The 13097-nt window shown below is 42.0% G+C and overlaps 2 protein-coding genes across 2 annotated transcripts; one reads left to right on the top strand and one right to left on the bottom strand.

Moving 5' to 3' along the window:
- Positions 1-625: 625 nt before the first annotated feature.
- LOC118109395 (MANSC domain-containing protein 4-like) lies at positions 626-3813 on the top strand. Its single transcript, XM_035156495.2, has 3 exons — positions 626-1003; positions 1108-1242; positions 2174-3813. Exons 1-3 carry the CDS (start codon positions 784-786, stop codon positions 3022-3024), a joined length of 1206 nt encoding a protein of 401 aa, XP_035012386.2. The 5' UTR covers positions 626-783; the 3' UTR covers positions 3025-3813.
- Positions 3807-12622, bottom strand: mrps35 (mitochondrial ribosomal protein S35). Its single transcript, XM_035156501.1, has 8 exons — positions 12466-12622; positions 11473-11525; positions 10987-11154; positions 9440-9500; positions 9168-9307; positions 7331-7440; positions 6968-7037; positions 3807-4316 (listed from the first exon to the last, which is right to left on the bottom strand). The coding sequence occupies exons 1-8, from the start codon at positions 12596-12598 to the stop codon at positions 4047-4049; spliced, it is 1005 nt and encodes a 334-aa protein (XP_035012392.1). The 5' UTR covers positions 12599-12622; the 3' UTR covers positions 3807-4046.
- Positions 12623-13097: the final 475 nt, after the last annotated feature.

Genomic DNA, 13097 nt, shown 5'->3' on the forward strand with positions numbered 1-13097 from the left:
TGTAGCTTACTATAATATTTTTATTTGCATGAATATTACTTTGCACGGGTTTATAGCTTTGCAGATCTGTTGTGATATGTATAAGGATATACTCAGGAACATACGCCTGTTTATTCAGGCTATTATCTGCAGCTCCATGGATGAAATCATGCAGATACGGGTCAGGAGCTTTAGTCAATGTTCACATCAAACAAGAGAAAGGGATTTTAGTGACTTTGACCCAGGCATGATTGCTGTTGTCAGACAGGCTGCTGTGAGTATTTCTCAAACTGACAATCTCCTGGATTTTCAGTTGAACCCTAACCCACAATTTGACGTTAACAGCACGAATTTATGGACCCAACACAAATGTATTGTGTCACCAAAATATTGGCTGCTGATGGCGTCTGAGTGTTGATGTGCATCCACAGCCACAATCCTATGTATGATAAGTGCACTGTCACAAAGCAAACAGTGTAGTTTCAGAACAGGAGGTTGACATCTTTTATGTGCAGCTGACTAATCTGCAAAAACTCTCAATGAACCTGTATGTGATGCAAACCTGTCAACACGGAGCAGAATCTCAGAGCAATAAAGTGCGCACCGCTGCAGCGTGGACACTTTACGCACGGCTGGGTCTCCTCCTCCAGGTGCCTAACTGTGACTCACCTGTATGAGGAACTGGTCCCAGTAACACCAGACCACACTGGCTCCACTTTCACACAGCGAGCTAACCAGCCTCCCAAACATGTCGATGCCCTGCTCACACTGTCCTCTAACATGCTGTGACTCACATCGCGCGCAATGAACGTCGCATGGGGCTTGCTGACGGTTCTGAGTGTGGTGTGCCACACGGAGTCGAGGTGCTCGCCGACGTCTTATTATAAGAACTGCTGGATCCGACGCTTCCCGGGTATTTTCATCGACATCGAGGAGTCTCAGCGCAGAGGAGCGCAGCTGCTGAAGCACTACCAGGAGGAGACGGCGCTCAAATGCAGCCGCACCTGCTGCCTCACCAGAAACTGTGAGTATAACATTGGTATCATTTCCCCCTTTTTCCTTCATTTTGTAACGGTATTGATCCTCCACACCCTCTCCCCATCGTGATGAGCATCTGTCCTCCCACAGTTTCCTGCAATCTGGCCATTTTCCACTATGATACTTCTCAAGAAAACGTGAACTGCTTCCACCTGCACTGTCCCACGCTGGAGAGCTGCATCCTGAGCCACAGGGGCAACGTTGTTCTGTACAATGTCACTAAAGGTGAGTTTGTTCAGCGGCCTATATTCAAATGTATCCGTTTATACAGCCTCAGTATATTTTAGATCATTTCACCCTGTATGCATGGGACTAAACCTGGTGCCTGTAAAGACTCTTAAAACAACCTGTAGACCAGCAGTAGCAGAAAGTAAGTAGTACATTTAATGGGGAACTTAAGAACTACTTTGAACTACTTGTAGGCAACTTCCCATTTTCTGCCACTTCATATCCATTCCACGTGATATCAGATTAAAAAACGTTACTTTTTTATTTTGCTCTAATTATGTAGGAGCTACAGTTATTTCTTACTTTGAAGATTCCATTTGTTTCACACAAAACATGTGCTCATGCTGTCAAATATTACCACTTTACCAAGTACAGCAATTAACTCTCAAAAGCATCAGCAACAATCCTACAATATATAATCGATCAAACAAACAAATCAAATGCAATTCAGAGTGCTTTACAGGTGGTTGACAAAACTTGAATTAAAAGGTTAAGAGTTAAATACTCAGCTTTAGAGACCAATGAATACAATATTAATAGAAACAAGAACATTAAGGAAGTTAATATAAAATATATTTTAAAAAATGTTTTAACTACTACACACAAAGTAATAATATACTGGTGCAACACTAGTGGTCAATTACTGTGCGCATGCATATACATTTACCTCTGCTACTTCAGAGTACATTTTTCTACAAATACTTTTAGTTATGCAAGATTTTAACTAGTATTTTTGAGTGCTACATTGCTACGTTTTAAAGAGGATGGTCTGAATACTTGATCCACTAAAACTACTCGTTGTTTTAACATTTGTTTAAGTATATAACTACATTTTTAGGAGGGTTACATGGATTCATTTTCATAATGAAAATATTAGACATGTTTCAAAAAGCTAGTGTGTCTAAATAAAAACCTCTTCATGTCTCAGGGGTGGATCCTGACCTGTTGGTGTTTGGAAAGTACTTCACCTCCAATGTGCGTGTGTTGCCGCACCACTACAGTCGAGCCAACGTCTCTGAGCCCCTGCCCTCAGACAAACGCCAGTTCATACATCCGCCCCCGCCCGCTGCCCTGCCTCTGACGTCTGCACCGACTGGTACACGGCCCACCACAGCACGTAGAGGGCTCACCACCACCACCGCCACCACCCTGCGGAGCACCAGTCAGGCTACAGTAGTTCCAACAACAACCACCACACTGTCCTCCACTTCACCTGCTCTTATAACAGACCAGCAGAGCCATGCACAAACAGCACCAACCACCTCCACCAATTCTCCTGCACCCAGCTTTACTGCACCTCCTCCATCCATGACAGATGCCACCCTAAATCCTGAGACGACTTCTATCTTTTTCCCCACTACTGCGCAGCCCTCTACATCCGCCCTTATCCAGCTTCACACCACCACTTCCTCTCGGCCAGCGACCAGCCCTCCAACCACCACAGGCCTTGTGGGCAACACAGAGAGCAGCAAGCAATACCCCAATGACACCAAGGGCCCCCTGGGGAGGAACCACACTGCAGGCGGTGATGGAGGCCAGGGAGTCAGCGCAGAGGACACTTTGGAGGAGTTGGGACCTGGGTGGCACGTAGCTGCTAGCACCTTACTGGTCGCGGTGGCCATCTGCGTCACAGTGCTGCTGAGCTGCTGCTGCTCCATCCTGCTGGTGGTGAGCTGGAGGGCTCACAGGAGGAGGATGGGGCGCTATCGGACGTCATGGAGAGGGAGGAGAGGCTCCATGCGTCTGATTAAGTACGTGCTGGTCAGAGAGAGTTCCTGAGAGAGAACTGACATTACCGTTTCGTTTACGGTAAAGTGTTAAACGAATAAATCCAGGACAAAGACATTCTATATAAGTTACATTTTAGTTTTTGCCTACTTGATTATTTAAAAAAACAATGAAAGCTTTATTTTAAGCCGATAGAGATGAAAATGTAGTTTCTGTAAGTTGACGCAGTGAGGCTAATACTGTGTATTTAAACTGAACTGGCAGGTAGTTTATGGCTTAGATTACCGAAGACATAGTTGTCATGATCTTTGGTTTCACTTTTAACCGAGTGACGCAAATTCAGCCGATGCATTCTACCACAGCAATTCGCCTTAGGCAAGATGATATGATGTACATTTGGCTGACCTATATTTCGATGCACTTCAGTGAGTTTCAACTGCTCATGATGCCAAACCCTCGAGGACATTTGCCAGTTGACTAAACCGAGGGCACTTCCAGGCAGAAAAAACCCTGCTACAATTCAAAGTGTTGTTCGGATCGTCAGTGACTTGATGTTCTTTGTGGGGTTGAGTTTTTGCCTCTTGGCCTTCTGTGGTTAACCCTCTTGCCGCTGAGCACATCTCAGTGCATTGGGTTTCTCCCGACCTAGAAGGGTACGGACTGCAGACCATCGCTCTTTAAGAAGGGCGCGGCACTTTTTAACAGCATGCTGCTGAAAGCATCCTTTCACTCGGGGTCCCGCTCCTGAAGTTTGGCTGAAGTTGGGCCACAAAGTGACGGACTGGGGCTAAAGCTTCACCCACCTTCCACATGAACTTCACAGAACAATCATCAACAATAGCATTATCACATTTATTTTTATAAGACGGACAGCATCCTTCACATGATTTGACAGTTCAGTCGAGACATGAGGCTGAAATATCCTGATGTATAATGAAATAGTAATCATCTACTGTCATCTTTGTGTTGCAGGTAGATGATGGAGTCTAAAATGTTTTTGGTTGATCCTGTCACAGGTTCCTGTTGCCCTTGGTTACTGTTTCCATGTAAATTCACTCTTAGATAAATCTGCATCACAGGTTGAATACTTTCTTGACGGCATCTTTGTACTGAAGCATGGTGATCTCGCTGTCTCCTTCATTCTTCAGCCTCTCGACCGAGTCCTTATACTCCTGCACCTCTCTTCTTCCCAGCAGCTGCTCTCGCACCTCCTCGCCCTCTCCTTCCCCGGCCACCTTCATGCGGACTAGCGTATCCAAGATATTCTTCTGGGACTGGCTGTCCTCCCAGCTGTATTGCTCCATGTCTGCCACAGTCTTCTCAGCCTCCCAGGCTTCTGTTTTCTGGAGAATGACAAAAACAGACAATCGTTTACCTTTTACATGCAGATAGACAATCTACCCAACTTGAGTGAAAACAGTGTCATCTGTAGCAGACATGCACTGAACTCAGAATAGTCTCCACAAATTATCTGGAGGGGCTGTTTGTGTTTTTCTGAGTTTTTCCTGCCAGCCCCCTAGTAAAAACCCTGGAGAATGTCAGTGAGCCCATGTGAAAAAACACAGCAGGATATTGTCTGGAGGATTCACTGCGAGTGTGTGGACACATTGATGACGTTTCTAACATGCTACAGACACAAAACTTAAAAAACAGCTAAATGAATAGAAACATCACGGGATGGAAATGAGGTGCCATACACAGAAGACGCAGATGAAGATGTCAATTTGGAAAGACGAGATTCCAGAGCTTTCGGTGATAAGTGCTGATGATGGTGCTGATATGCTGTCATGCCGTGTTCTGCCTCTTGTATGTTCTAACTAGATTCATTCATTCAGACCTTTGCCTGAATGTTACGGACATTCTCCTGTTGTTGTGAACACGTCTGACCCCGACAGTCACCTGCTGCGTTCTTTATAAGTGAAAGGCCAACTCTGTAAAAAGTCCAGACATTAATGTTTGAGGCTAAGGCCAGACCTCTAGTTGGGAACAATGTATGGCAACAGATGGTCCTTGGTCGCGGCCCACCTCTTCTTTGATGCTCCTCTCACAGAGATACTATTTCTCCATATGTAGTGGTCTGTCCGCTGCTTGTCTTGCTAACATCACATTCCCTGGAGAACAACGGGCTCCATTGTGCAGCAGCTTAAAGCAGGGCAGAGGCTGAGCCCGAGCTCTGCTGCTCTCCAGGTGTTTGAGGTTAATGACCATCATTACCGCTATACATACTGTATCTGATCCGCATAACATCCTGTCTGGATCCGAGTGAGTGAAGCGCTTGGTAATAGATCAGTGGCTTCCTTTGAAATAATGAAAACTGAGTATAGTTTTAGATCAAAACATTTCTTGTGCGAAGGATCAGTGGTTAAAGCATTTAATTTTGAGAGGGAAATGCTTGCATCACGAAGTATTTTAGCCTAAAGACATCTGATAACGGGCCAAGAGACAAATTCTTGATTGACTTCACATGCCCGCCAGATAACGGTTAACAGGACAGGTGTTGGCCACGACAGCAGATGCAGTGCCTCTAGTGGTGAATGTTTGTGCATGTTGGAGGCACCTTTTGAGCAGTCAGCCCCAACGCTGGCCTGGATTAGAACACACTGGATTTATCAGGGAAGGTCCATCTCCCTGAGTGGGGAGATAAAATCACCTCAGTGACTGCAAACAATTGGACTCTTTGTGGGCTAGCGTTACAACCTGAACGCTACGCCACTCTCACAGCTTCCACAAGCCTGCTGGACAAGCACTGTGCCTTCCATTGTGTGTCCAAAAGGGCAGCGGACAGTGTTCTGCCTCCTGGCTCGGACACCTTTACCAGTTGAAAGATTCTCTTTAAATGTGACTAAGCCATGACTGGAAACACTAAAGACAGAGGTTGCACTCTATGTAATCTGGGTAGAGTCATTTTCTTTTATGTGGCTGGCTGCAAAATTATGCGATCAGTGCCCAGGCTAATGACCTGGCGGCAGACTTCTCTGGTTTGATTTCTTCTCGGTGGGATATTCGGCCTGATGTAAATGAGTATCGGGGTCAACACCTGATAGGGAGGCTATTTTCTCCTCATCTGTGGGGAAATGCCAACTGGACTATGCTGCTGTTTGCCATCCTTTTGCCCATTCAACGCTTGATACCGCTCTAATGGGCTCTTCAGATCTCAGAGCAAGATGGACAAGAGTTCCCCTGGTAAAAGGTAGTGCCATGGCACCAGCAGGAAGCAAATGTCAAAGTAAAATGTAAAATGTTAATAGAATGCCATTTAAAGAAAAAAAAAAAAACTAGCACTAACGCCAACTCTACCTTGTGAAATTACAGCTTGTCCATAACAAAATCTCCACAATAAATGGACTGCATATATATAGTGCTTTTTTTGTCTTTTTAAATCGACCACAGTTCTTACGCTACAAGTCACATTCACTCGGGGGCAATTGGGGGTACAGTGTCTTGTTCAAGAACACTTTCTGCCACCATGCTGGGCCACATTGATTAATTACAATACATGATACATCACAAAACTCATGCTGCAGTGTATGAGATCATGAGATCGGCCATTATCCTGCACATGATCTCCTCAAGAGGGTACACTAAAGGAACGTGACAGTGGGTCATCAGTACAAGTAAAGCCAGGGAGCAATTGACTTTTAAATGAATGGATACTTGTTGAAAGACGATGAAAGGTCAGTAAAGAAAAGGGGAGGCTGAGGAAAAGGCCACAGTCACAGGAGACCTGTGACGAAAGAGAACAGGCACAGCTAACCCCTGGTACATCTGGTTAGGAGTAAGGAAGGGGCTGAAGATGGATCTTTAAATGGTCTGGATCAAATAGTCCCACATTTAGACTAAACCAGCACTTTGTTTACACTTAATGACTCGGGCAACTGCTGCAGGTTTAGAGAGGGTCTGATTTTTCCCTCCCCGGTAACTGATGTGTCTGCTCGATGTTCAGTCAGTACAGAAACGTACAGAGAGAAAAAATGGCCAAATCTTTCCTACTCACCCACGACTCGTGGTAAAGGACAGTCAGCAGGTACGTGGCATATTCCAAATTCTGTTTCCTCAGTGGACAGCTGACAGAGAGAGGGGGAGGAAAAGACAAGAGAAGACATAAGTATAATTTTTTTCACTTCATGATTTAGTGTTTTGAACTAGGGCCTGCTCGATATATTGAAGGATTGTATCTGTTGATATTGAGCCATCACATGAACTTATTGTCGGATATGTGCCTTTAGGAAAACTTTTTGTATATCATGTAAAGATCAAGGCCAAAACATCAATAGATATTTTTAACTGCATATCCCACAGAAATCCAGGATCGCTCAGGCTCTTTAATGAACTTTATATTGAAGGAAGCAATGTTTACCTGTCAGTTGTGATGGTGAGCACCTCAGAGGCTTTGCAGTATCTCTTCCCAACAAGTTTGAGCATTTTCTTGCGTGCGTGGTCGTCAAGATTCAAACTGGACATCTTTACCTGTGAAGGAAATGACATGAGAATTATAATCTGATTATAAAGGCAACAGTCTTCGGGATGGACACATTATCAGGATGTCAAAAATAACATGAGACGAGATTCATGCAGAAGTGATTTAATTCTGAACTGTCCCTTTTGGCTGTATCTCACAGTATCTCTTATATACACAATCAATAAAATGTATTTTATATTTTTAACGACTGGTGAGGTGCCCTTTCAAAATGTGCTTGTTATCTCAAATTTCCTTGATGGATATTTTATTCAATAATCATCATCTAATTTCCACATTGCTTCTATATTATATCAATAATGAAAATAGAGCCACAACTAAAATTTTACCAAAAACTTTGCACTGTGACACAACTATATCTACAAAGTATGACTAACATACTTATTGCACATGAAATCACAGCATCCATGCTGTGGCCCAGAACAACCCGTAAGCCCCTTGCAGAGGCCATAGATGGAAAACAGATTATTCCATGATTACATTGTTTTTAATGGCTTTGACTTATATAATGTATAAAATGCAACAAAATGCTTTTGTAGGTAATACAATGTACATTTGTGCATGTTTTCTGTCCTCTAAGCTTTGTGCTCTAGCAACACAAAGGTTGTAGTGTAGCAGTGGAGACACAGTAGAGCTAAAGTCTGCTGTGTTTTTTCTGGATCAAACCTGACACCTCATCTAAATCAATGATCATAACAACCAAAGGAAACAATCAATTTTTATTAAAATGATCCGCTTATTGAACTGTGTCAGATTTACTCTCCAGACTCCAATCTATCTTTCTGTCTAATCCATGAGGATTAATGTCTGAATAGTTCCTACCTTACTGATATAATCTAAGGCAGAGTGTCAGCGGAGCAGATGGCTGCTGATTAATGATACAAATTACACATTTTCGATTAATTCATGTAAATATGTAGCCAGATCCAAGAAACAAAAACAGAATTCAAATTCACAAATGGAAAAACTTATAAGCAACATAGAATAAAAATAAAACTGAAAAGCAGATGTGTTTGCTGGAAACGGGACTTTTCAGCCACTACGGAAATTGTTTTGTTCTGCCCTTTATAATACAAAAGAAATAAGGACAACACCATGTTTTTAACTGATGTGTATTTGATGACCTTGACTGAATTCTTTGACGGTACTTAAGAATGCATCTTTTTCCAGCAGACTGTGGGGTTGTAACATGTTCCTATGTGTTTACATGCATGGCTATGGTCTGTGGGGAAGATTGCATCTCTATGGATTAGGGGGGGGGTGGGGGATTAAGAGGAATATTAAAAATGTCTCAACAAATGTGTCAAAGTTCAAATGTTTGGTTTCATCTTTCTGTGAAAATATCAAGTTGGGAAAAAAAAAGAAGAAAATTCCTTAAACTAAGTGCTACAACCATTACAACAACAAAGTCTCAGTACATGCTTATATGTAAAATAATTCTCTCCGACTAATCTCTTGTCATCATGGCATTATTTCTAAGGTTTAAGGTCAATGGACAATGAGCGTCTCTCTAGATAAGTAACAGGGACATGATGTCAGATGGTGATTATACATGCCTGTAAATCTCTAATCTCATTTTACATGTCTGGTTTCTCCATACTGGGCTTCCTCTATATTTACAAAACCCTGTATAAATCCAATACCCTTGAGAAATAAATTAAAAGTTAAAATAGATGGTGTACAAACAAACAGCAAATAAAAAAAAAAAAAAACTCACTTTGAGATGAACAATGCGAGCTGCAGGGTTTCTAACCGTCAGACCAGCCGACAAGTAGTCTGTGCTTTCCATCTTAACAGGGAAGTGCTCGTCACATTTGGCGTCTGTGTCCAAGGCCGACGGCCACTCGGTACAGAATGCTGAAGACAGAGAGACAGTTTGACACATGTTTATTAAGCTTATACATTTGCTATAATATATTATAATTGCTTCTGACCAGTGCCACAAATGAAGAAATGGATTTTCTCAATACAGTTAAATGAACAACTCACGTTTCAGAGCTTCACAATGTTTCTTGATGGCCGCTGGTGTCAAATGCAGAAAGTTCGGTATCTGAAAGGGAATACGAGCAAGAGGTTTTGTGGATGTTCAAATGCAAAACTATTCACGTCATAAAAACTCAAATATTAAGACATTTTAAAATCTTAGAATCAATTTTAGAAAGCATAAGAAAATGGTCTTGCTATGGTCTAAATGTTGAGTTTAAAAATGAACTGCTTTTCAGTGGCTTGGGAAACAAAGTGGACAACAAAATGTATCTTTTTCATCTTTTTAGTAAAGGATATTATATAACACAGTTATATAATACATTCTATACCAACATTGAGATATACTTCACATAGCTCACACTACGGGCTTAACATCTATAATGTATGACTTAAAACATAACACAGATTAATGTGACAAAATAGATGTGGGGATGAGCAGCAGTGTGGCCCTTCGTAGCAGAGCGAGAGAATGATATCAATGGTGTCACACTGCACGGCAGAGTTCCAGCTGTGGCCGGTGAAAGTAGTGGATCGGCAAGTGGCTCAAGTCCAGATGGAGCAGCTGGTGTCTGGACACAGCAGCTCAGTAATCCGGGCACAGAAACAGGGCCATCAGAGCCATGCAGCACGGGGAAAAAGTGCTCAGCTACAGGAGCCACCGGCCTGTTACTTTAACTCAGCTGGACATAGTGAATACAAGTAGGTAAATGCTAAGATACACAGATATTTGACATAAGCCGTTTTCAGACATGGGCTGAAAAGCAGTGGGACATTGTTTGGGTCGGATGCGTTCACAACAACAAGAAAATGTCGGAACATTCAGGTGCGGGATGGTGCCTGGGTAGAGCATGGATGCAGGACATTGCGTATAAATTCATCTGTGAATTTATCTGTGACAATCACATGTTTTCTTGTTTACAGCAACTCAACCATCAGCATCAACACATACCACCAAAAACTTCTCATACTCCTGGTGTATTTCAAATTTGATTGTGTTTTCTACATATAGAGATAATTATTTCTTTTTTTTGGCAGTTTCGCAACCGTTGCGTTTTACAAACATCAACAGGCCGACTCGCTCCGTGTGAATTTTCCTGTCATTTTCCTGCTGTACTCTCACAGGGGCTCAATCTGACAGTTTACTGATATTTTATTAGGGGGCTGGCATAAAAAGTTCTGGAAAATGTCTCAGACATTTGCATTCTCACACACAGCCTCTCTGGAAAAATTTCAGGAAAATGTCCAGATTTGAGTTTGAGTCTGAGAGCAGCTGCAGATACAGCCCACAGTCAACTGTATGTATTTTGTTTACAGAAGATCTCAATCACTTTGAACAATGTGCAAATAGCCTGAGAGCTTCATTCAATGTTTAACACATAAGCATATGTCCTTATTTATCAATCAAATTGGTGTATTTAAATGTATTGTGGTCTGAGTAAGTAATCACCTGTATTTCTTGTTTCTTCTTTAATTTCTAAAACTGCAACCTCCCCTGTCTGTCCGCCATTTACCCTCACCCTGCGGTCTGGTGTAAAGTTAAGATGGCTGACCTTGATGAGCTCCAGGTTGCCTTTCTTCTCTGGAGGAACGCCTCTCTTCACGGGGTAGCCCATCCTCACAGGCAGGGGGACAGTGTTGGATCTGAAGGGCGTAGCTGAAGGATAAACTGCAGTCCAGTCCTGATCCACCGACATCTTCTCTGTCCTGGGCTCCCCCGCCTGATGCCCCACAGCACAGATTACAGAGATAAGCCTCATGACAACTTTATTCATCATATGATACTAATACTAATATTATAATCATCTAGCCAAGTGATGTCATTCAATTTCATATTTAATTTCCAAATATTAACTACATACATTTCAAATGTTTAACGTTTTACCATTTATAATGTTTTCTATGGTTTTGATCTGTACTTTTATGCTTTTTTCCTGTAAAGCACATTGAAGGACCTCCGTCTATGATGATACACTATAAAAAATAAATGCACCTCGCTAAATATGTCAAACATGCATTCTTGAAAAACAGACACTTACTTCTCTCCTGGGTTTTCTGATAAAGGGTCCTCTACCACCTCTGTCAGGAGGACCTACAATTATATTTCAAGTTTAGCCACACACTCAGTTTCATTACTGTGAAAAAGTCCAAAGTAAATGCAGTAACAGTAACACACCTTATTTCTAATGTATTCATTCTATTTGTAATTATTTGTATTTACAACAATACACTCACTCAATCACAGAGTAAGCTTGTTGCATATGACAGGTGTATTTTACAGTTTGAAGTAATGTTGGCTTTTCTAAGCTCATTGATGTGATGTATATGGTAAATTGGAGCTGGAAAATAACTTGTCTAGTCTTATGTCATTAAGTCTTTTTCACACAATTTATCCAAAGCGACTTCCAATAAGTGCATTCAACCATGAGGGTACACACCCAGAACAGCAGGAATCAAGTAAGTACAATTTACTTCATAAAAGCCAAACTACAAGTGCTACATGTAAGTGGCATATAAGTGCAACTAAACGTAATTTGTAAGCTTTTTAATCAGCATTTATTGTCTAACTATAGACACAACAGACAAGTTCATGCCACATTGAGCTTTAAAACTTGCAATGGACATTTCTCTCTCTCTCTCTCGCACACACACACACACACACACACACACACACACACACACACACACAGTTGATGTTGAAAATACTACTTTATATAGAACTCTAAATTTAAAAGAAAGCAGATTTGATCTCATCCTGGTTAATTCAATCTTTATTTTGGTGATCAGTTCACTGTGTGGAGTTCAGCCAGATGATGTCATGATGGACCAGTGGAAACATGCAGGAGACTGGTCGCTACAGTTATTTTTCCTGCCATGGAACCGACTCATCAAAGTGTGTGAGTACATGGTACAGAGGACAGCAGGCAGCTGAACAGACCTTGGTGACAGCCTGACAGCACCTCCTCCAGGTAGCTTAGCATGTAGCCTGTGAATTAGCGTCAGCCTCCGTGTGTAGCGACAGTACAACTCACCTCTTTTTCCAGCAGCAGTGTTTACAGACGCAGCCGTAGAGTACGTGACTCTGTTCAGAGCTCCCTGGAGTCCAGGTCCACGGACATGAGCTCGACCTAAGCACAGGAACACTTTACTACTGTGAGAAGCCATGTTTCCCCAATGACTACGGCACCAGAGAGGGGACAAACACAGAGAAAGCGAAGGGTTTAATTTAGAGTGTGTGTGTGTTTAGCGCCTCCTACAGGTAAAAAAAACTTGTGGAGATACAGCTCATGGATTAGCAACAGAGAAAAGGGGGAAACTGCACAGATCTCCAGGGGCCCCCGATCTCCAGGGGCCCCCAAACCCTCAAGTTGACTCCAGTCATTTGGGTCTTTATATAGCTCCTCTATATTGTTGTGACAAGACATGAACAGTCTTAGGGTATAGAGGTGTATATTATCTATTTCGTTTATATGATTAATAAAACGTTGTTATTATTATTTTGTTTTATTGGATTTATTATTTTCTATAAGTTAAGTTCTATTATCCCATCAGAGAAATGATAGGCAACTATTTTATGATCAATACAGTTATTTTACTGTAATAGTTGATTGATTTTCAGTCTAAAGGTCGAAAATGAATAGTCACTTTCAACTGATTTTTTTTG

This window comes from Hippoglossus stenolepis, chromosome 5 (assembly GCF_022539355.2).
Source record: "Hippoglossus stenolepis isolate QCI-W04-F060 chromosome 5, HSTE1.2, whole genome shotgun sequence".
Taxonomy (NCBI): domain Eukaryota; kingdom Metazoa; phylum Chordata; class Actinopteri; order Pleuronectiformes; family Pleuronectidae; genus Hippoglossus; species Hippoglossus stenolepis.

What these genes read in the sequence shown, in the direction of transcription:
- LOC118109395 (XM_035156495.2), top strand. Translation starts at nt 784, where the DNA reads ATGAACGTCGCATGGGGCTTGCTGACGGTTCTGAGTGTGGTGTGCCAC. An exon ending in CTGCTGCCTCACCAGAAACT is followed by an intron (nt 1,004 to 1,107) that starts GTGAGTATAACA and finishes GTCCTCCCACAG; the next exon opens with TTTCCTGCAATCTGGCCATT. An exon ending in TCTGTACAATGTCACTAAAG is followed by an intron (nt 1,243 to 2,173) that starts GTGAGTTTGTTC and finishes TTCATGTCTCAG; the next exon opens with GGGTGGATCCTGACCTGTTG.
- mrps35 (XM_035156501.1), bottom strand. Translation starts at nt 12,598, where the DNA reads ATGGCTTCTCACAGTAGTAAAGTGTTCCTGTGCTTAGGTCGAGCTCAT. An exon ending in TCAGAAAACCCAGGAGAGAA is followed by an intron (nt 11,155 to 11,472) that starts GTAAGTGTCTGT and finishes GTGGGGCATCAG; the next exon opens with GCGGGGGAGCCCAGGACAGA. An exon ending in CTCACCATCACAACTGACAG is followed by an intron (nt 7,038 to 7,330) that starts GTAAACATTGCT and finishes TCTCTCTGTCAG; the next exon opens with CTGTCCACTGAGGAAACAGA.